This window comes from Palaemon carinicauda, chromosome 16, assembly GCF_036898095.1.
Source record: "Palaemon carinicauda isolate YSFRI2023 chromosome 16, ASM3689809v2, whole genome shotgun sequence".
NCBI classification, from domain to species: domain Eukaryota; kingdom Metazoa; phylum Arthropoda; class Malacostraca; order Decapoda; family Palaemonidae; genus Palaemon; species Palaemon carinicauda.
In genome coordinates this window covers 70,680,776-70,704,616 of record NC_090740.1, presented here as the reverse complement: position 1 = coordinate 70,704,616, position 23,841 = coordinate 70,680,776, and the positions used below count along the sequence as shown (strand labels likewise).

At 38.7% G+C, this 23,841-nt stretch overlaps 1 protein-coding gene across 1 annotated transcript in view; it reads right to left on the bottom strand.

The window, feature by feature from the left end:
* The window catches only part of Med (Smad/Smad4 homolog Medea), a 221,038-nt gene that overhangs the window by 38,174 nt on the left and 159,023 nt on the right, over positions 1-23,841 (bottom strand). Inside the window, 4 exon segments of the mRNA XM_068389895.1 lie at positions 9,068-9,118; positions 9,120-9,172; positions 9,414-9,531; positions 9,534-9,796. Coding sequence (XP_068245996.1) covers positions 9,068-9,118; positions 9,120-9,172; positions 9,414-9,531; positions 9,534-9,796 — 485 coding nt within the window.

Here is a 23,841-nt window from a genome sequence, read left to right as displayed (position 1 = left end):
GAAGAGTAAGCCTAAGTAAGTCTATAGGTGGTTTCAGTGAGGAACTTTGTATTAATATATCTGCTTCAAAGGTAAAGATCCATATCTTTAAACTTTTAAACTTTACTTTACATCACTGCTCCCATTTTTGGTTTTATCTCTAATTACATTAACGTAAGATAGCTGTCCAGCATCTCACTGGGGTAACTGGGACAGAGTCGGAACAGAGCCTACGAGTGAGATGACTATAGACCTGACAAAGATAGAGTAGGCCACAAATTATTTTTATTTTCACGTGTGGAGTTCTCCAGCCTCTGGACAGTAAAATTTCCCCCTTTTGTATTTAAGAGTGAAGGTTAGTAAACTGTGGCAGTAAAGTATTAGCAGGGCGTTTGTGCCCGGAGAGTAAGTGCTCATTATCCTCCCCTGTTGATCTTTGAGTAACTGCCGTAAGGAGACTTTCCCGGACTAAATTCCCACTCAAACATTTAGATAAAAATTCTCCACACGAGTGGTCCTTCGAACCGGATCCTTTACCTTTGACTTGTGAAGCATTAATATAATTAATCAGCTTGATTAAGCATATAGTAACTCGCTGTATCACTTACCCACACGCACCTGCCAGTTTGTCGAATGTGTAATGCCCACACTTTAATTGGGAAGAGAAATTTGTAATCATTATGATCTTTTTGTATCAACCACGTGTTTAAGGAAAGAACTGCGTAGCCAGGTTAATTTGTTGCTTGAATGTTCTCTACAGAAAGACTAGAATTTGTCATAGGAACTTCACTTTAGCTTTGTCTCGAATCCGTTCACCCACGTGTTGTGGCGGGTTCCACTTAAAACTACAAAGTTCTAAGCTACTTGAAATAAGGTTTTTGTTGTTCAGACACCCGTGTTTATTGCTCAACTATAGCACCGGTGTACTCGTTCTGTCAACTAATTTTGCTAATTTAGCTTCTAATTTGTAACATTTTGTACCTTGGTCTACCTTCCTTTGTGTCACTTACCTTCCCTAACTAACCTTAACTTTTCTAACTAACGTTCCTGTATACCTGGCACGTGTCCTTGTCCTACAGAGGGAATTGGCGTAAGATAATTTTAAGTCTTCTTACAAGTAACGTAGAAACTTAATTTCACCAAGTACGTTTCATTCCAGGTGTTTGTTCCGAGATGGCGGATCTTGTTTGCAGCCCAAACTAAGGGTGCGTAATTGTTTCCTACCGTACATAAATTACTGTACTGCATGTAGCTCTATTTGATTTCCTTTAGCGAGGAGAATTTTGTTTTTGTCCTTTACGAGGATATTTATTTTGTCCTTTAGCGAGGATATTTTTGTTTTACCTCCGCGTGAGGGAAATTACATTTTTGTTTAGCCTCCACGAGAGTGCACTTTAAAATCTAAGTCGTTGCATCGTGCGCCTATCTACATTTTGAATAGATCAGTGGTCGCCTTGGTGCGCCCGTAATTGTGAAATCGTCACAACAGTGTCAGTCTCGACCTGTTATTTTCACCTTTAACTTACCTTTTTGCATTCATAAGCCCATGCGCTTTTAAATATGTTTTAATTTCAATAAATTTAATTCAATCATTTATCGCCACGAGCGTATACCATTTCTGTCACTAAAGTTTGGCACGCAACCGACCATCGTCTGCTTTGTTGGGTCCGGTCACTTTGAATTTTAAAATAATTTCATGATTTATATTTGTTATGTCCAATTAACTTTTTCCCACATCATGAGTAACTTTAAATATTCAATTATCACTCTAGTAAATTTGTAAAGTTTCATTTTCCCATTCTTTTGAAATTCAGTTACCCTTTGTTTGCTTTTATGAACCCGTTCATCAAAACGTGGTCAATCCAAGATGGCAGACTTCATTTTTAACGTAAACAACCCTCCACCGCCTAAGGCGGAAATGCTCAGCCCCGAGGAGATTAACGCTAGGCTTAAGGAACAGGAGTTGACATTCACCTTTATTTGTAAGGATGCAGACCTAGCATTTCATGCTCTTGCTTCTGTAGATTTTCCTAACATAGGTCCTGAAGCCGTAAATCATTTTAAAACTGAAATTAGTAATGTAAGAGACGAGCTTTGTAATTACAAGAATTTTTGGAGCTGTCATTACGACCATCCCATTGTTAAATATAATTATCCCGTGCTCGCTGCCTGCTCAAGTAAAGTTGAAATTACTTTCAATAGCCTAATGGCTCATCCTAATTTAATAATTAAACCTAATAAATCTTCTTCAACGAGGCCAACACCTTCAGTGACAGGTCCCTTAGTTAATACCCCTAATATCTCGGCAGTCAAGCACAATGTAATTAATTTTGCAACAACTCCCCAACCTATTCAATCGTCCCATTCCAGTACTATGTTGCCAACACGGCATACGATTTGTGAGTGTGTATCAGACACACGTGCTCCGTCCTCACCTCCAAACCTTAAGCCGCCAGCATTTGATCGCCGTCAACCCTCTGTCTTTACCGCCGGTGACAGTACGTCCTGGAGGAGAAACAGTTCACAGTCTCACCAGAGACCCCCTAAGTGGTAGCGCAAATACCACCCAACTTAACCGTGTGCGTGATGGCCAGCAGAGGCCTGTACCGGTAAATTCACTCATAAAGACCGTACTATCCCATGGACCAGTGCTCACGTTGCCCGATTGTCCTATTCTTAAGCCCGTAACTTCCGCTCCAACCCGTGTTGACGCTAAAATATCCACGTCAAAATCTGAAACCCACTCTCAGAACGAGCCGCGTGATCGCAAGGTTAAGACTTCAGTAGTCAGAAAGGAACCTTTTGCACTGACGGCGGATTTAGTGAAGGTCACACATGTAGACCTACCACCGTAGCTTAGAGCATGTTTACAATTCACCTTGCTTGAGGATAACGGTACTATGAACATCATTCATTATTTTCATTCAGTTTTATATGGTGCAACTATAAGCCTTTATTACTATTGCCAAGTCATTCAGCAACATTTTTTCAGCCAATCCCATGCTTTAACTTCGAAGCGTAAATATAGCTTTTGCCTTGACAATTTGTCATATTGCTACAATCCCCCTGACATCCTTCAGCTCATTCTGAATATAAATTTTACTTTTAACCCTCATCCTGCAAACGTTTGCCTTCCAAGCAACATCCAAGACCCAAGCTGTCAGAAATACGATGTCCCCATGGACCTAGTTTGTCTCGGTTTATCATTCAGGCTAGTGTCAAATAACTTTTATCCTTTTAACGCCGTGAAGGAAGAGACTTTTCTCTTTTTGTCAGGCGGCGAATACAAAGTTTTCATTACAGTGAACCCTCGTTTATCGCGGTAGATAGGTTCGAGACCCGGCCGCGATAGGTGAAAATCCGCGAAGTAGTGACACCATATTTACCTATTTATTTAACATGTATATTCAGACTTTTAAAACCTTCCCTTGTACGTAGTACTGTTAACAAACTACCCTTTAATGTACAGAACACTTAATGCATGTACTACAGTACCCTAAACTAAAACAGGCACAAATATTAAGGGCGACTTTATATCATGCGTTTCCTAAACACGCCAAAAAGCACGATAAAAAATGGCAACCAATGTTTTGTTTACGTTTATCTCTGATTATAATGACGAAACAAATGCATTTACACATCTGTGTATAGGTTAGTTTCTGCATCGATTATATTGATTATTCAGTATAGTATGTTGATTTGGTTATTACTAATGTTTTACTTAATTTTTCTTAGGACTTCCAAATGAAATGTTTTTCTTTATGACGCCGCCTGAAACGACAGCGTCATAAAGTACGCTCAGTAAACAAACTAAGGAATTTAACGCGCATGATGAAAGTGATAAATAATGATATTACAGTAAAAGCTTTAATAAAATATGTTATTACAAATATTATTTACCGTATCTATATAAAATCATACATACGTAGCAAAGCAGGAGAACAATCTACGAGAGAGAGAGAGAATGAGAGAGAGAGAATGAGAGAGAGAGAGAGAGAGAGAGAGAGAGAGAGAGAGAGAGAGAGAGAGAGAGAGAGAGAGAGAGAGAGAGAGAGAGAATGTTTTACATACGTAAATGTAAATTTCAAACAAAAAAAAATAGCCCCATTTCATATAAAATAGATTACAAATATTTTACTTTATCATATTACAGTAGTCTGTATAATACTGTAAAGTTCAGTACAGTATGTTGTTGTTAAAGTCGTGGCGATGAAATTCTCACGAAACAAAAACACGCCATTTGAGTACAACAGCTGATTCTCTCTCTCTCTCTCTCTCTCTCTCTCTCTCTCTCTCTCTCTCTCTCTCTCTCTCTCTCTTCGTGTTATACAATACTTACATTTAGATAAAGAAACTAAAATTAGTTTTCTTAGTGTCAATTAAATACGAAACGAAATAATTAGGCCGAGTCTACATCCATTTCAATCATAGCTAAAAATACGGCATCCGATTTCATCAGCAAACCACTATTTTTTGGGAAATATCATTTTATTCTAGAAAATTGCCACTCTTTAAATAGTTAATTGCACATTAAGAAAGCGTGTACTTTTGTTTTTAAATTTCGGGTTTGTTTTAAAAATCGAGTATTGTTGACTTCTTTTTTTTTTACTTTTGGCTGTGATTAGATCAGCTGTCATCTAGCTGCCGCTCTTGAGTGTGTACGAATACACTAACAAAGTATCATTTATACCATTTCTTAACTTATTCAAACCGTCTACAGTATACAGTTGATATTACATAAGCACCAATGTGTTATAACCTATCAATTTTTTTTGTTTATTACATTTAAACTCTCTCTCTCTCTCTCTCTCTCTCTCTCTCTCTCTTTCTCTTTCTCTCTTCTCTCTCTCTCTCTCTCTCTCTCTCTCTCTCTCTCTCTCTCTCTCTCTCTCTCTCTCTCTCTCTCTCTCTCTCTCTCTCTCTCTCTCTCTCTCTCTCTCTGGGCTACTTTTCACTACCTCCCATTCCTTACCTCTCTTTATCTCTCTAACAAATGATATCTTTGTTGCTCCTCAAAGTTTCATTTATATTGAAAATCAATCACTATTCAATTTTCCTTACTGTCTCCAATCTCGCACCATCGGTCACATCGCGGTATTTTCGATATTTCTGGAAAATCCGCGATATATGTATATACGTGGGTTATGAAAAAAATCCGCGAAGTGGTGAATCTGCGATGGTCGAACCGCGAAGTAGCGAGGGTTCACTGTACGCCAGTAATTTTATTTGTAAAAACATTTTATGTAAAACGTTGGGTGTCAGACTTGGATTGTGATTCACCCCATAATTTTTCATTTGTCATTGGCCGGACTTGTTGCTGAACTCGACCGACATTGGCTTACGTTTTGTTTGCTCTATCCGTACCCAGAGGGTGGGAAGAATTGAGTACTTTTAATCGTTTAATTACCATTACATCATAAGTTTAAAGTTAACACTGATTATTAACTTATCTTAACGCTTCCATGAAGCAATGCCTGCGGGTTCAATTTTCCCCAAATTCACGTTCAAGCCTAACTTTAATTTGATTGATTTTAATTAACGCTAACAGCGTTTTGTTAACTTTAAACGGACGTTGATGTGAAGAACGACTTCACTCTTCATTAATCCAGTAAGTTTATCTCGCTCATACTGACATGTAGTTGAATCACATCTGCCGGAACTAACCCCTCTCCCTTTTTTTCTCCCCTTTATCCCCAGGGTGTGAAGAATTTTCTTCACTCTTCTTCTTTCAATAGTATTTTTAGCTCTCTTCTACTAATACTATAGCTACCCCTTAAACGTTCTCTCCTACATTGTTTTCTTTACCGAAACATTGGGAAGACTATTCTGAATTAAATCAAATAAACGTGTTGACAGTAGTGTACCCCATGCTCGTGACGTCACAGCGTAGATACGCACAGCAAATGGCCTTAGTAACCCCAGCGTATGTTGGTTCTTTCCTGAAATTACGTGTGTCGAAATTAAACATAAAACCGATTTAAATATAAATTTCAATACTGCTGAATATATGCATCTTTTATTTTTCAATACCAATTAAGGTTTGTTGATTTTAAGATGTATGCCCATCGCACCAGCCCATTGCTAATTCTCATTTTAACTGTTAATTTTTAGCAAGCCAGAATAGGTAGGATTGTTGTATATATAAACTCCCTTAGAGCAGCAAGATTTCTCTAGAGTATTTAGTAAAAAATCCTGCCTCCTCTGTACTCCTTGCAACAATAAGTTGCCCTGTCCTAAAGTCCAAATATGGCACCCCCAATGGATTACTGTGCGCATCATGGCCGTCACCTGTCTGGAAAGATGAAGCTAAGTGATCCCTCTCGACCTTATGGTCGACCCATTCATTCAGAAGCTGCCTTGACTGACTGACTGGCCTGGTCAGTTAATCTGTGCACCTCTGGCTCACCCCCCCTCCTTCCCCAACCTCAACTCAAAAAGGAGTCCTGCCAGCTGGAGACAGTGAAGAAGTACAACCTGGGAAACCGCTACTGCCACAAACGAGGATTCTTGGGGTGAGCCAGTCAAGAGTGCAAAGTACCAGGTCAACAGCCATCACGGGCATACGACAATCTCAAAGGAGTGCAGGTACTACCACAATGGCCATAGTTATTCCCCCATTTTTTAGCTTAAACTAATTTTAACTTGCTTAGAATAACTGGCCTTTACATATTCGGACTGTGTGCGGTGGGATTGTGTGTAAATATTTTTTTGATATCATTTTTTGCTTATGAGACTAGCACTGTCTCTGGGTCACATGGGCCACGTGTCCGACCCAATTTTGATTATCAATTATTGCAGACCACATGTCTAACTAATCATTTATATTGTTTTGAATTGCTTTCTTTTTTTATACCATTTTGTGTTGTTAAGATGTCCATTTCTTTTTATGTAAATTTGTCAAATAAATCAATACTAGGTTAATTACACATTCTTTCGTATTTTTGCTCCCTCATTTATTTTAATGTGTAAATTGTGAATATTTGATCACGGGACACAATACCCAATATTTGAAGAGTAAGCCTAAGTAAGTCTATAGGTGGTTTCAGCGAGGAACTTTGTATTAATATATCTGCTTCAAAGGTAAAGATCCATATCTTTAAACTCTCAAACTTTACTTTACATCACTGCTCCCATTTTTGGTTTTGTCTCTAATTACATTAACATAAGATACCTCTCCAGCATCTCACTGGGGTAACTAGGACGGAGTCGGAACAGAGCCTAAGAGTGAGATGACAATAGACCTGACAAAGATAGAGTAGGCCATAAATTATTTTCATTTTCACGTGTGGAGTTCTCTGGCCTCTGGACAGTAAAATTTCCCCCTTTTGTATTTAAGAGTGAAGGTTAGTAACCTGTGGCAGTAAAGCATTAGCAGGGCATTTGTGCCCGGAGAGTAAGTGCTCATTATCCTCCCCTGTTGATCTTTGAGTAACTGCCGTAGGGAGACTTTCCTGGACTAAGTTCCCACTCAAACATCTAGATAAAAATTTTCCACAACATATATATATATATATATATATATATATATATATATATATATATATATATATATATATATATTATCATCTTACATTTTATTTTATATATCTATATATTATACATATGTACACACACACACACACACACATATATATATATATATATATATATACATTTTATTTTATATATCTATATATTATACATATGTACACACACACACACACATATATATATATATATTATATATATATAATATATATATATATAAACTGTATTTTTTACTCATTAGTTTCCGTCTTATAGACAAGAATTTTAATAGTCTTTTTAAGCGTTTAATGTATTTCTAGAAAAGTAAAAAAAGACAATGGAGAGATTAGCAACGTCCATTTTCTACTGAGCCAAAAGCAAAGTGGGGTGCTCAGCCCAGGTTTGTGATTTAGTAGGGTAGCAGGGTATCCGGCTACCCCGTACCCCTCCCACTAACTAGCGGTTTGTTGTGGTTTTCCCACGTTAAAAGTCATATGACTCGTTTTCCAGCTACCCATAATGTAATTATCTCTATAAATAACGAGGGTTTGTATAGAGCGACAGAACAATTAACTGCAAACATAGAATTATCGACATTCGCGTAAACTTTCATCCCAGCAAATTTAAATATCACAGTAGGTCACAACTACTCATTCAGCTGTAAAGAAGATACATAGACTTTAATATAAATAAAAAAAATATATAATGATCATACCTCTAAAAAGAAGTTAGCCTAGAACAACCTGAGTACTTTTCAGGCTTAAAACTGTATTTGTGCCAAGTACTTTTGGCTATTTAAGCCCAGTGCACCGTTTTATGCTTGTTCAATTACTTTACCAACAAGGAAAGAGCTACTAATAGTGGCAAGGAAGAATACAAGAGCATATCGTGTAATTACCTAGAATATAGAGGTCTTTGGCAAGATCGAAAAACGAAAAAGGTGCCCTTCATGCTGCTATCAGCGAACATTTGACACATTGGAATATAATGATATCTGGCTACAGCGAAAAAAGGCAGAATATTGTCAACATTGGTGAAGCCCAGCACTAATTAAAACAACCCGTACAAGGCAGTACTTAGCTAGTCCCAGGAGGTTAACCATTGGCAGGGCATTTTACAGACACTAGGTATATTTTGAAGAGTTTGGGACAAGCAATCTAAGTGTAGTAAAAATTACTACTAAACCAGAAACAAAGATACAAAGGGTTAATTTAACAGTTGTTGCATGTACCAGCAAGTGAATGATTAAACAAAAGATGTCCCGAACTGATCTAAATAAATCCAACTAAAAACACTATTGGATATGCAACTCAACAATGAATAGTTTTAAAATGATTAGCATCCACAAATCAATTTTTCAAGCCATCATAATTGAATATACATATATTCAGACTTCATAAATGAAACCAGAAAATCCCACTCAACTTATTTTGAAATAAATTTCAATGTTTATAAACCTAAGGATCATCCATTTATTGGTATACAAGTACATTAGCTTGCAGTTGATGATCCTTGTTTGATCTCAAGTTATTTGAATCAAAACTTTTGAACTGGTAAAAACAAATAATGATAAGTAACTTACTTGTGTGTCCAGCTCAAAATAGGCTATTGAACACCAAAACTCAGGGCCGGGGTTGCGTGGACAATGGTGCCATGTGGACATCTTGCATCATCTGTTGCTGATCCCCTAACAAAAAAACACTTAATTCAAAACTCTAATTCTTAATGAAGCTAAGCTTCTTTTATCTCTCTAAGGATTGCCAAGATAATTTTCCTTCCATCCAGTATTCAAAAGACAATGCTAAAGACTATGCTACATAGCTATCTACGAAATATCTTTCAACATCTTCACTGATAATGACCTACCTATCATCGCATTCAACTGACCACGGAAATATGACAAAGCAAAAAATAAAATGTTTACTCACAAAATGCATGATTTTGACGATCATTCATCATGTTTGGAGTATAAGATAAGGTATTTTGGCCACTCCAATTTGGCTGAGAAGACATGGAATGGGGAGTGACGGTGTGTTTGGGGAACTTGCGGTGGTTGAAGCAGCAACATAATGACTGGTGGCCTGCCCTGCTTGAACTCCTGGAGTTGAACTACTTCCACCTACGGTCGTCATGACCGTAAAACCGTTCTGCTGCTGTGGCTGTTGGGGCTGCGGCTGTTGAGGGGGTGGTTGAGACTGTGGCTGAGTTGGTTGCTGCTGTAAGGTTTGGTGCTGCTGTGGAGCAGGTTGTGGGGAAGGTTGTGGAGGCTGCGGGGCCGGTTGCATGTGAGGTGATAACTGACTCATATTACCTATAAAAATTAAACATGATATTATCCCTAGAACTCCCCAACATCTTTACTTAAATTACTAATTCCATTAGAAAAAGTGGGTATAATTGAACGGTTCAATAAAGGTATATACTATGAACATTCAATTAAGAGCCAGCAAAAATGTGAATGGGTATATAAAGGCTTCTCTGCTATAAATTTCTGACAACTGAGGACTCAATATCATTTTAAAAGACAACCAATTAAGCGCACACTGATGAATAGATGAAAATGTATTAAAAGTAATGTTTTCTGGATTTGGCTCTGCAATTGCCTTCAATAATTTCAAAAGGATATTCATCCTCACAGTATCCATCCTTTCCAAAGTAATTTTTTTAATAAAAGTTCTCTTGACCATGAAAATCATCATCAATATTACTGTTTTATGAAGCAATAAAGTCACCCAAATCCTGCATACTGTATCTTGAGTAAATTGATACCAAACTGTTCTAAGCCATAAGTTTTTAGAAGTTCTCTCCACAAATCTTTAGTCCTTTGGCTCAATTTTAGTGCTGAGAATAAAAGTGTTAGAATCATGTTGATAAGAAAAGAAATTGTCCTATAAAAGTCTTAACTTATCAACATGCCGTACAATGCTATATCATTTATTAACTGAAATACCACTTGTTAAATTCAACATATACGTGAATCTTTAAAAGAATGTGGAAGATCTGTGTGGAATTATTTATGCACCAAAGGAACTTTAGCAGAACCAGAAGATGTATATGGAAAGGAATCGGGGCATTCATTTAGGAAGAGAGGCGTAATATGATAAGGCAAATTATTTATTACAGCACACAAAGGTTGAGGACTTGGTTCTATTTGGATTTATGAACTGGGGATTTATCACCCCGCACTGGGGAGGGGAAACCACTAAGAACACTTGACTCAGAAATTGAAATAAAAGAACTGGGAAATGCATCAATAGTCCTGACCCACAAATCTATTAGGGGTATGATAGTAAGCTACAGTCGGCCCTATTGTATCGCCTGTTCTTTCTTTGCGGTTCTGTTTTTTGCGGCCAAGAACAATGCAGTACCTATTGAATAAAAATTCTAATAAGAGATAAAATTCAAGCTGGGTGATGATTTAAAATACCCCACGCTCCTTTACACTGGGAGCGCTGCACGCCACTACCTATCTCTACACCCAGCTAGTTCTAGCTCTCTCTGTACAGGGTATATCCAATTACTGTAATAAATTACAGCTATATTTGAAATAACTGGATTTTGATTAAACTAGTGTTTCACTTCACTGTATCCAATGCATGTAATACAATCAAGCCTCGTTATTTGCGATAGTTAGGTTACAGACACAGGCACGATAAGCGAATTTTCTCGAATAAATACTACACTAGGGTGGGCTAACTCCTAACCAAAAAACTCACTGCCCCTTGCCAAGATCGGGTGCCCGAGCTGATGATTAGCACAGTGAATACTGCCTAATATTGTTTTATTTGCTTTCTACAACAGTTTATAATCATATGTACAGTGTACAATACGTTTGCACATGTGCTAAGGTAAAGTTTACCGAGGCATCATCATCCCCTTACTGTTCTGTATAACAAAATTTGTTCCTATCTAGCAATACTGTACTCTAACCTAATGCCCACTGATACTGTACAGTATATTACTGTAACATATGTACAGTAATATTACTACAATACACCTTAACTGTACTTATTGTAAGTGTTCTGTGTTTTCGTTCAAGACTCTTGGCCAACACCGCTACTCAAGAAGCATGACACAAATTATGAGTTATCTCTAGCGCAGTATGATTATCTATACTTTCTTAAACAAAAATACAGCTTATTTTATAAACTAAAAATAAAAACTTATATTTCTTGATAATTTTTTATTTTAAATGAAAAAAATTTTTGCATTCGATTACTTTTTTAAACAGCTATGATCAGATCACGGCACCCAAAATACTTAGATTGATAAAACACACCCAAAATTTAAAACAAAAGTACCTAAATGTTTTATTAAAACAAACCAACTAAAAAAAAAATAAAAAAAAAAATGCAATCGAAAAGAGAGAGAGAGAGAGAGAGAGAGAGAGAGAGAGAGAGAGAGAGAGAGAGAGAGAGAGAGAGAGAGAGAGAGAGAGAGAGAGAGAGAGAGAGAGAGAGAGAGAGAGAGAGCGCTGTTGAAAAGTAATCGAATGCACAGATTTTGTTTATTCATTTAAAAGCAACAATTATTATCAAGATATTTCAGTTTTTAGTTTATAAATTAAGCTGTATTTTTGTTTAAGAAAGTATAGGTAACATACTAGGCAAGAGACAACACATAAGGAGTTGTGTCATGCTTCTAGAGTAGCGGCATAGAAAGGGAGAGGGGAGAGGGGAAGAGAGGGAGAGGGAGAGAGGGGGAAAGAATTAGTTCTCTCTAATTCAATGTCAGGATGCCAGAAAATTTCAAATCATTCTTTCTGTCTCTGTGTAATAAATGTAATCTTTGTTTCTTTGCTAAGTCTCTGTAGAGGCTTTATAATCAAGCACCACAGAGCTAAAAACTATAAAATATCGTGCATCAGCAACATGAATGAAACTTACGGTTAATGTTATGCGATTCAATTCCCAGTACAAGTAAATAAAATATGAGAGAAGCATCTCAAATATAACTATTGGAATTAATATGCTAATTGGAAAATGATAGATCAAGTAATAATAGTTTCTTCTAGAAAATATGAAATATCCTTCGGTATTAATCCGAAAATTGAGGTTGATGACGGACTAGGCAGGATTAATCAGCTGATTTGAATAACTCAGGATGCTAGATAACTGATAATCAATCAATCAATCTGATTTGAAAGTAAATAATGCATACAATTATAATTCTAAATGTTTTTAATTATAAATATGATACTAAAATGTGAATATTACATGCATTATTATTGGATACAGTTAAGGGAAACAACAAGTAGAGAGAAGGACGAAACAATACAGTATGACAAAGAGACGAGAAAGGAGGGAGGGGGGCAGCCAAGTTCCTTCTCCTTACACATTTCCTCCGCCACATCTACGCTCATTCAAATAAATTAGCGAAATCAATGAATTTGGGAAATGTGAGAAAGAATGGAAAATAGGAATGGGAATACATGGAATGAGGGATAAGAAAGAGGTTTAGAATGATTAATAAGATGAAAATGACAAATGAATACTAGAAAAGAGAAAAATGAAATTGCAAAAAATAATGATAATCAAGAGTTGGAAGATACGTTGTAGATGTGTGTGGTAGAGAAATTAAATATACGAAAGGGATTTGAAAAGGAATTAGGGAAAGGATTAAAGATATAATAAGTGAAGGACAATAATAATGTGAAGGATATATTATACTAATATGCATGATAGGTTATATCAATGAGGTAATTCTGATAAAGTGAAGTCATATCAGTGGGATAATATCATGAAAGTGAATATAGGTTGACGACAGACTACGCAGATTTGATCAGCTGATTTGAATGTTAACAATGAATGAGATTATAATTAGCTATCTTTCTAATTATAAATACGATACTAAAATGTGAATATTACATGCATTATTATTGGATACAGTTAGGTGAAACATCCGTTTAATCAAAATCTGGTTTATTTCAAATACAATATAGCTGTAATTTTTTACCCCCGTAAATGGCTAAACACTGTACAGAGAGAGCTAGGACCAACTGGGTGTAAAGATAGGTAGTGGTGCGCGCGCATCGCTCCCAGAGTAAAGGAGCGATGGCTGGCTATTTTAAATCATAGCCCAGCTTGAATTTTATTGCAATTTTTATGAAAATTTTCATTTATTAGGTATTGCATTGTTTTTGGCCATACCAATGCTGTTGCCAACTATTAAAAATCAAATTCTTAATGTTGGGTAAACAATAATCACAAGAATTTTTTTTTCCTTCTCCTTGGGCGCAAAAAACAAAACTGCGATTAACGAGGTCTGACTGTATTCACATTTTAGTATCGTATTTACTGTATCATTAAAAACATAGCGAAATATAATCTTATGCGTTGTTTACATTCAAATCAGGTGATCAATCATGCGTAGTCCGTCGTCAACCTCAATTTTGCGGATTAAATAACTCCTTTACTATTAAGGTATGCTACCAAAGGATATTTCATATTTAGTACAAGAAACAATTATTACTTGATCTACCATTTTCCAAATAGCATACTAATTTCAATAGCTTTATTTGAAATACTTCTAATATTCTATTTCTTGTACTGTGAGTTGAATTGCATATCATCAATTGAGGTTTCATTCATGTTGTCGATGCAGGATATTTTAGATTTTAGCTGTGGTGATTGATTATAAAGCTAAGGAAATTATTCATTACAGGTCCATCTCTCTCTCACACACACGCACACGCACACGCACACGCACACGCACACGCACACGCACACGCACACGCACACGCACACGCACACGCACACACACACACACACACACACACACACACACACACACACACACAGAGAGAGAGAGAGAGAGAGAGAGAGAGAGAGAGAGAGAGAGAGAGAGAGAGAGAGAGAGAGAGAGAGAGAGAGAATATGAATGATTTGAAGTTTTCTGGCATCCTGACATCAAATAATTAGAGAACTAATACTGTGATGAGTTATAAATGTATTCTATAAAAATTATGATAGCTTACAACACATCAGTGCTTATGTAATACTATATTAACTATGTAGATAATAGGTTAGCTAGAGCACCAGCCGCTCATTGAGATACTACTGCTAGAGAGTTTTGTGTCCTTTGACTGGCCAGACAGTGCTACATTGGATCCTTCTCTCTAGTTACGGTTCACTTTCCCTTTGCCTACACAGACACTTAATAGTCTAGCTTATTCTTTACAGATTCTCCCCTGTCCTCATACACCTGACAACACAAAGATTACCAAACTATTCTTCTTCACCCAAAGGGTTAACTACTGCACTGTAATTGTCCAATGGCTACTTTCCTCTTGTTATGGGTAGAAGAGACATTTTAGCTATGGTAAGCAGCTCTTCTAGGAGAAGGACACTCCAAAATCAAGCCATTGTTCTCTAATCTTGGGTAGTGACATAGCCTCTGTACCGTGGTCTTCCACTGTCTTGGGTTAGAGTTCTCTTGTTTGAGGGTACACTCGGGCACACTATTTGATCTCATTTCTCTTCCTCTTGTTTTGTTAAAGTTTTCATGGTTTATATAGGAAATATCTATTAAATGTTCATCATCATCATCTCCTCCTACACCTTTTGATGCAAAAGGCCTCTGTTAGATTCCGTCAGTCGTCTCTGTCTTGAGCTTTTAATTCAATACTTTAGCCATGTAGGCCTGGATCTTCCAAATCTTCTACTGCCTTGTGGAGCCCAGCTGAAAATTTGGTGAACTAATCTCTCTTGGGGAGTGCGAAGAGCAAGCCCAAACCATCTCCATCTACCCATCATGACCTCATCCACATATGGCACTTGAGTAATCTCTCATAGTTTCATTTCTAATACTGTCCTGCCATTTAACTCCCAATACCCTTCTGAGGACTTTATTCTCAAATCTTCTAAATCTATTGGAGATTGTTTCATTGTCATACCATGACTCATGTCCACAGAGTAATACCAATCTCACTAAACTGATATATAGTCTGATTTTTATATGCAATTGTAGGCGATTTGATTTCCAAATCTTGCTTAACCTAGCCATTGTCTGATTTGCCTTTTCAACCTTCCACTAAACTAATTCTAATGACCCTGTATTGGAGATCATACTTCCTAAATACTTAAATGATTCTACCTCATTAATCCTTCCTTCTTCCAATATTTCATCTTCCATTGTATACTCCGTTCTCATCATCTCTGTCTTTCTTCTATTCATCTTCACCCCAACATCGTGTGATATCATGCATTCTGGTAAGGAAGGATTGCAAATCTTGTGGTATTCTGCTAACAAGGACAGCATCATCAGCATACTCTAGGTCTGCTAAATTCCTATCATCAATCCAGTCCAATACTTCTCCACCATCTCTGACTGTTCTACACATTACAAAGTCCATGAGGAGGATAACCAACATAAGTGACAGAAAATTCCCTTGGAGTTCTCCACTGTTCACTGGAAACTCACTCGATAAGACTCCATTAACATTAACTTTGCAATTGCTATGCTCATGAACCGACAATCAAATTTACATCTTTAAGAGGAATTCCATAACATAGGACTCCACAAAATTGGCCAGTGCACACTATCAAAGGCTTTTTTTTTAAATGTTATTGTTCTTAAAATATTTCATTTTTCCTTGTAACCTTTCCTCACAGGGCTATTTTCCCTGTTAGGGCCCCTGGGCTTATAGCATCTTCCTTTTCCAACTAGGGATTTAGCTTAGCAAGTAATAATAATATAGTAGATGTCTTGAATAAGTTAAGAAATAGTATAAATAATACTCTGTTATTGACTCGTATGTGCATCAGCCGATCTGATCACGGCACCCACAATACTTAACGTGTACAGTACACAGTGTACGTGTGTGTGCATGTACTGTACATTGTACATATGATTATAAACTGTTGTAGAAACCAAATTTAAACAATATTAGGCAGTATTTACTGTGTTAATCATCAGCTCAGGCACTCGCTCGGGCCAAGAGACAGTGACTTTTTAGGTTAGGAGTCCGCCCACCCTAGTGCAGCATTTATTCACGAAAATCCACTTCACGCGGCTGTATCTGTAACCTAACTACTGCAAAGAAGGAGAGCTGACTCTGTATTAATCTAAAGTCTGAAGGGCATGAAAAAAAAAAAAAAATAAAAAGGCATTACAGAAGATTCTAGAACCATGTGACCAAGACTTTTATCTGAGGACAAGGGAGGGAAACAGAAGGAATCAAAGCCTATTTTGAAGGTTTCATTTACCTTTTCTGTTGGGACTGAATAATCATAGGAACAACTAACTCTAATTTCCTATTTATTACTGGAAAAAATATTACCCGAAACAATTAAGGCAAAGCAAATTGGTAAACTAGAATAAGTTATGTTACTAGCAGACTTGGAAGGAGATGAAAAGGATATACTTCAGTATCAATATTCAGTAAAGAGACAAAATAAAGGATTTTGAATTAATAGCAGATGAAATAGATTAAATAAATTAAGATGAACTGTTCCACAAAAGAAGTGAATTATGATTTAAGCCCAAGGTTTTTGCTCTTACATACAAATTTTCCCAGTCTGTAGAAGAATACTAACCTCTACCTCCCTACTATACTCAAGTATTCCTTAATGAGGAAGATTTGCACTCTCTTGCAGTGGTGTCCTTTCAGTTTGGAGAAGTTTCCTAGACTGGTTGGAGGTATTTTGTACGAATAGTATCGTTTTCAAATACTTACCAAGTAATGTGAATTGAAAATGATTTACTAACCTAAATTTCTCCCTCAAATATGTGTTGTCAATACATAATGTTTACGAATAAAAGTTTATAATGTACTGTATTGTGATAGCAAGTCCAAATTTAATATCACTACCTGTACCTACCAAAGTCAACAACAGGAACTTTTCAAAGGCAGGCTGCGTATTTTTGTAACTTTTCCCATATTTTAACAAAAATTGTGATAAATTACACTAGGCATAAGACAACACATGTTATAAACTTTCTTTGAATACAACAATCTACAAAAAAACATGGAATTAATAAAACATGTTATTGGAGAAAATTTGCAGAAAGGTAAAAGGAATACAGTAGCCTACTGTCAAACACTGAAGCAGGGATGGGAGGGAGGGGTATTGCGGTAGTAATTTGGCAGTAAAATTTTGAATTTGTTTAATTGTTCAAGCTGAAAAATAAGTCTATTAATGATATCTAAACATTTATGAAAAAACAGCAAACCATTTCTATAAGGACTTACAACATGGCCCTATGGTGTAAGTCTGTATAGAAAGGGTTTCCTATTTCGTTTTCAAAGGTTTAGATTCTTGTGTATTGTGGAAAATATGTACCTTATACACATTCTAAATTAATAAATGTTGCATACAAACAAACACATATATGCATATGTGTTCTCCAACATCTTAGCTGACATCTCTTGTATCCCTTTCTATAAAGACTTGCATCATAGGCGTATTATGTAAATCTGTATATAAAGGGTTTGCTATTTTTTCATAAAGGTTTACATTCTATTAATAGCACTATTTTCAGTTTGAGGATACTGTAGTGTTGCATAAATGGCATAAAAATCAAACAAATTCACAATTTCACCGCCAAGTTACCACCGCGATACCCCTATTCCTCTTTTACATCCCTGCTTCAGTGCTTGACAGTAGGCTGTTCCTTTTACCTCCCGGCAAGTTTTCACCAATAGCGAGTTTTATTACCCCTGCCAACGAAGTTGGGAGGTGCTTATGCTTTTGCCCCAGTTTGTCCGTTTGTTTGTGAACAACCTCCTGGCCACAATTTTACTCATAGAGCAGTGATAATTTCAGGGATTAATTGTTATCGAGACGTGGAAACAATTCAATTTTGAAAGTCCTAGGTCAAAGGTCAAGCAAAAGGTCGACCAAATTAACCCTAACCTCAAACCAAAATTGCACATGGTTGTCACACAGACTTTAAACTTGCCTCGACCCCATGGGTCATAAAACGGATTTTTACCAAAGCAAAAAATCTATTTTTGGGTGATATGGCCATGTCGTCCTGATGGAAAGTTCCTTCAGGTAGCTTTCTTAGGGATATTTGGCTACAGTGATACTCCCAGAGAATTGACCACAGGTCTCCAGAATTCTAACTCCTGGCGCGAGTATCCTTAATACTGTATAGCTTTTAAGGATATCACATAATATCAGGGGACGTATTTCTTGATAAGACACATAGTAATCTTCACCCTGAATAGAGTTTTCGCCTTGAGGGGGAAGAGTGGCGAGTTTGAAGGGGAGCCGTTATCAAGGTTACCCGGTGGATCCCCTCCCCGTACTACTATGGCTTAACTATTCCTTGTTGCATTTAAGCATGGATAGCCGCAGATAGAGTAGTTTCGGGTGGAGTCCTTCATAACATAGTTGTATACTCCTTTTCGAAAGAAGGGAGGGTCCATCAGGACGACATGGTCATATCACCCAAAAATAGATTTTTCGCTTTGCTCAAAATCCGTTTTTTGGGCTAAGCCATGTCGTCCTGATGGAAGTATACCAGAGAATTACTTGAAAGTACTATATCTGTGGATTTGTATAAGTGCCTTTACATTGAATGAGTTCCTTATATGGTCTCCTAGACTTTTATATATGACATTACCATTATTTGTCATATCCACTAAGCTTGGAACTAGCTTAGGGCTTCCTGCCCCCTGCAGGGAAAGTGTCAACTTCGACTATAAGGATTTAGTTTTTATCTCCATAGGGATGAACGGTAAATCTCATCGATTACCTTTTATCCCTTGGAAATCTGTACTCTGATTTCACGTTGGGCCCTTCTAGGGTTTAATTAAAACTCTAGTATACTTTATTCGTCTGTAACTAAGATAGCAGCAATAAGACATATACGTTCAGTATTTTACCTTGTAACTAGATTATCAATTGCAGTTACAATCAAGTAAGAATCTGATCTGGCATTGAAAACACACCAGGGTCCAAATTTCCTCCTTTTGGGAAAAATATGTAATTTCATCGAAATGATGCCACTCAATGGAGATGTGAAACCAAATCTGACTGATTTGTACAGATTTTGGAAATGCCTGAACACCGCGACGCAACGTTCACTTGGCACTGGTGTTATCGGTCAGATATGCACCTATATGGAACAGCATGTTAATCATCGTTGTGATTTACACTTGAGGGTATATGTACCTATGCACCCGATGCACTGGATAGTCCAAAAGCAGTTCACTGTTCGTCGCAGGCTTAAACGACGGGTTTCTAAAACTATCCGCCGCCACCACAACGTCTTATTTATGTACTTGCTTCGTATAGTGTTGGAGTTCCGTGAAGAAGCAATTTTCTTAGGATCATGAACTGCGGGTGAGCTGTCAGGATCCGCTCTGCGAATAAGTAGGTGAGCATTGTTCTCAGTTAATTTAGGGATAGATTTTGATCCTGAGGTTTCGCTTCAGAAGAGCTGTCCTTCCTTGAAGTCTGAAGTTCTATGAAGAGAGACCCTAAGACACCCTAATGGGCATTGGGAGACATCTTCCTTCAGTGGGCAGATTCTCCAAGGGCACCACCTTTTGGCGTGCAGCTCGTTTTTGGCGAGAAAGTAGGATCGGGGAAAGGATTCGGTTCTCCGTCTTCTGTGAACTGAATATGGCCTGCATCCCTGATAGGCCAATATTTCACTAATTCTAGCCCCTGAGGCTATTGCGAACAGAAAATTGAGTTTCCATGTTAGCACTTCTAGAGTACAATCCTCATTGTTCAGGTTCGAACTATAGTACAAGACTTGACCAACACCCATGTAATGGGCTTTGGAGGGGTTGTCGGCTTGGGTCTAGTGCATGCTTTGGTACCTTGAAAGGGGTTCGCTTATGAGGTTCGTCTCAAAGGCGTATAGAAGAGGTCTAGTCAGTGCCAACTTACACGTGGTTATCGTAGTGGAAGTCGGGCCTCATCCAAGTAGGTAAATGAAAAAAGGGAGACAGAAACCTGTTGAAATTTCTGTTGGTCCCCTTGTTTTCACAAGGGTTACCCCTTTCTTCCAAGACAATCCACATTGTCTCCTGGTTGGACTTGACTTGTGCTCTACATTGAAGTCGGTCACATTCTTCGAGATCCCAACCTTTTGTTCGCTGTTAGGGCAAAAAAATCATGAGATGCAGGTTGTTGGCTCTCGAGGATGAAATGTAACAGCCGACTTCTGCACCAGTTTGGATAAAACTGGGTACGGCAGAGGACTTTTAGCAGGAGATTGGTTGGTGGAAACAAATTCGATTCCATCCATTCTAGTCGAAAGACATGACGTCTATTGCTTTCGCTTAAGGTTCTCGTAAGGGGCTATATAACGAGATAGTTTCTTGTTGTCGCTTGTTGTGAAGAGGTGGTTCTGCAGTTCCAGGACTTTATCGAAAATAAAGGAGAATGAGTCTGCGTCTAGGGACCATTCTGTCTCTATCGGCTTTCACCCGGATAGAGCATCCGCCGTCACATTGGGGAACCTTTGAAGGTGAACTGCTTGATAAATGATATCCTCTCTTCCTTGCCAGGCGGAAGATGGCTAACATCACTTGGTTGATGTGAGGTGAACTCGAGCCTTGTCGATTAGATATATTACTATCACCTCGTTGTTGAGAACCAATCTGCTGTGGACTGTTCTGCGAGGGGATAGTCTCCTCAAAGTTAGAAGGACTGTCATACCCTCCAAGTTGATTCGTATCACCACTGATGTTTGTGGAGGTTGCAAGAAAACCGTCTGTGCTAAACTCTTATTTGTTGACCACGGCCTTAATGGCGTGCGCAATCGGGTCGTTGTCAACCTTGTTGATCTCTTCGAGCGTTTGATGCCTATCTTCTCCAAACTCCTGGAGCATCCTTTGGCTGTGCTTCTAGCATCGGGTCTGTCACTACTACGAACAGGAGAGAGCCAGTGCTCTTTCCTGTGGCCATTTTGAAATCCTCTTGTGTTGGATTAGTCTCTTGACTGATGCCGCTATTTCTCTCCTCTTCTTTAATAGAATGGAGAGGTGGTGTGACTGCAAGTTCCCATGGATTCCTAACCATTGAAACTTGTGAGCTGGAGAAAGGCAAGACTTCTAGGGATTGATCTTGAGACACAGGTGTTCCAGAAACTGGATCACCTTTCCGACAGCTTGCAGACAAGTAGCCTTAGATGATGCCCACACCCGCCAATCGTCCAGGTATGCTACTACCTGTACTCCTTCGGAGCGTAGGTGCTGGACGATCGTGTCCGTTAGCTTTGCGAATACCTTTGGGGCTACGTTCAGTCCAAAGGGCATGGCTGCGAAGACAAATTTTGTCTTCTGTAGCCTGAATCCTAGGTAAGAGGAGAGGGGGGCGACTGACTGGTAGGTGCCAGTAAGCAACTGCCAGGTCTATTGAGACTGTATACTCGTGTTGGATTAGTCTCTTGACTGATGCTGCTATTTCTCTCCTCTTCTTTAATAGAATGGAGAGGTGGTGTGACTGCAAGTTCCCATGGATTCCTAACCATTGAAACTTGTGAGCTGGAGAAAGGCGACTTCTGGCGATTGATCTTGAGACACAGGTGTTCCAGGAACAGGATCACCGTTCCAGCCGCTTGCAGACAAGTAGCCTTAGATGCTGCCCACTCCCGCCAATCGTCCAGGTATGCTACTACCTGTACTCCTCCGGAGTGTAGGTGCTGGACAATCGTGTCCGTTAGCTTTGCGAATACCTTTAGGGCTACGTTCAGTCCAAAGGGCATGGCTGCGAAGACAAATTTTGTCTTCTGTAGCCTGAATCCTAGGTAAGAGAGAGGGGGAGACTGCCTGGTAGGTGCCAGTAAGCAACTGCCAGGTCTATTGAGACTGTATACTCCCCTTTTGGTAGAAGGGTCCTTATGTGTTGCATTGTAAGCATCCGGATCTTGTTGTTCTCGATGAACTTGTAGAGTGAAGACAAGTCTAGAATGCTTCTGGGTTTGTCCGAGTCTGTCTTGGGAATGCAAAACAGCCTTCCTGAATTTAGATGGACTTCGCTTTTCTCATTACCTTCTTGTTCAAGAGTTTTGAGGTATATTCTTCCAATAAGGGGGAAGTGTTGGAAGACTTTTGGAAAGGTGGATTTTTGTTCCATTTCTAACCAAGTCCATTCGTAACTTGGCTGTGGACCCAGGGATCGAAGGTCCAATGATCCCGAAAGTGGAGAAGTCTACCTCCTACCTGGAACCTCTCATTGTTTAGAGGTTCCTGAGGATATGTTTCCGTGGCCACGTCCTCCTCCACCCTTGGGGGATTTCCGGAGGATCCTCTTTTGGGGCCCTTACCTTTGTAGGGCCGAAAAGTGGTCGAGTGCCTTTCAAAGCCTGGACTAAATACAGGTTACTGGCTACCAGCTGATGAGAGACCATCTGGAGGGTGGTTTACAGCTGGACTACCATTGGAGGCACCGTGGTCATGGTCACGGTCAGAAATTGTGCAGTTCTAATGATGATTTCCTCTTTGAGGACATGCCCCACTTTTGGAGCAGATTCTAACTCTCCGTGGTGGCTTTGGTAATGATTTATTGGACCACTTCCCGTGGGAAAGGGTTTAGGCCCCAGATATATGATGAAATTAGTTTCCTGGGGCGTTATTGAAGTCCTGTACACATTTCTAAGCAGTTCCGATGAGACAAGGTGGTGGTAAGACTATCTTTCATCTCCTGTTCCCTTCTCAAAGGATGGTTTGGCAACTTTGGAAGGTTCTCATTAAACTGCTGGCCTGCTATCTCCAGATCCAACCTCGAGACAGAGAAAGTTAGATGTACCTCTTTCCACATCTCGCAGGTGGGCGTAGCTAGAGATAATGGTTTGTATTTCTCTAGGATTGGGCAGGGTTTTCCCTCTTTGACTGCTCTCATGACAGTCTAGGGCTTTCCCCGAAAGGGGGAAGGCATAGGAGGAAGGAGCAATGATGTTTGGATGCTTCTTGCTCAATGCTGAGACTTTGGAGTTAGTATATCCGGCCCCTTACCGGGTCTTTGGTAAGGATGGCTTGAGCCATGTCATGTTTGAGGACAATGACTTCCTTCAGTATAGTCTCCTCACGGGATGTAGGTTCATTTCGCAGTCTCACATAGCAATCTAGATACGCTGAAAGCTGGGCCAGAGTTGAAGCTCTTCAAGGGGATTGAACCCCAACTTCTAGGAGATATAAAGCTTCTCATTCAACTTGGGCATGTATTCCGTCTACCTCCAGGGGTTGGTTCGGAGCAGTGAGGGAAGTCAGATATTTTAAGGGGCTTAGCAGAGCACCTGGAAGCGCCAGGGCGTTTCATTCCCAGTACCTCTCTCTTCAACTCTTTGAGATCTTGCTTATTCTCCTCTCGTTCCTTCCGGAACAGTGTCAACGTCTGCTGGATCAACTCTAGGAACGCTTCGCTCCTGCCGACTTGTCTAGCCAGTTGGGGA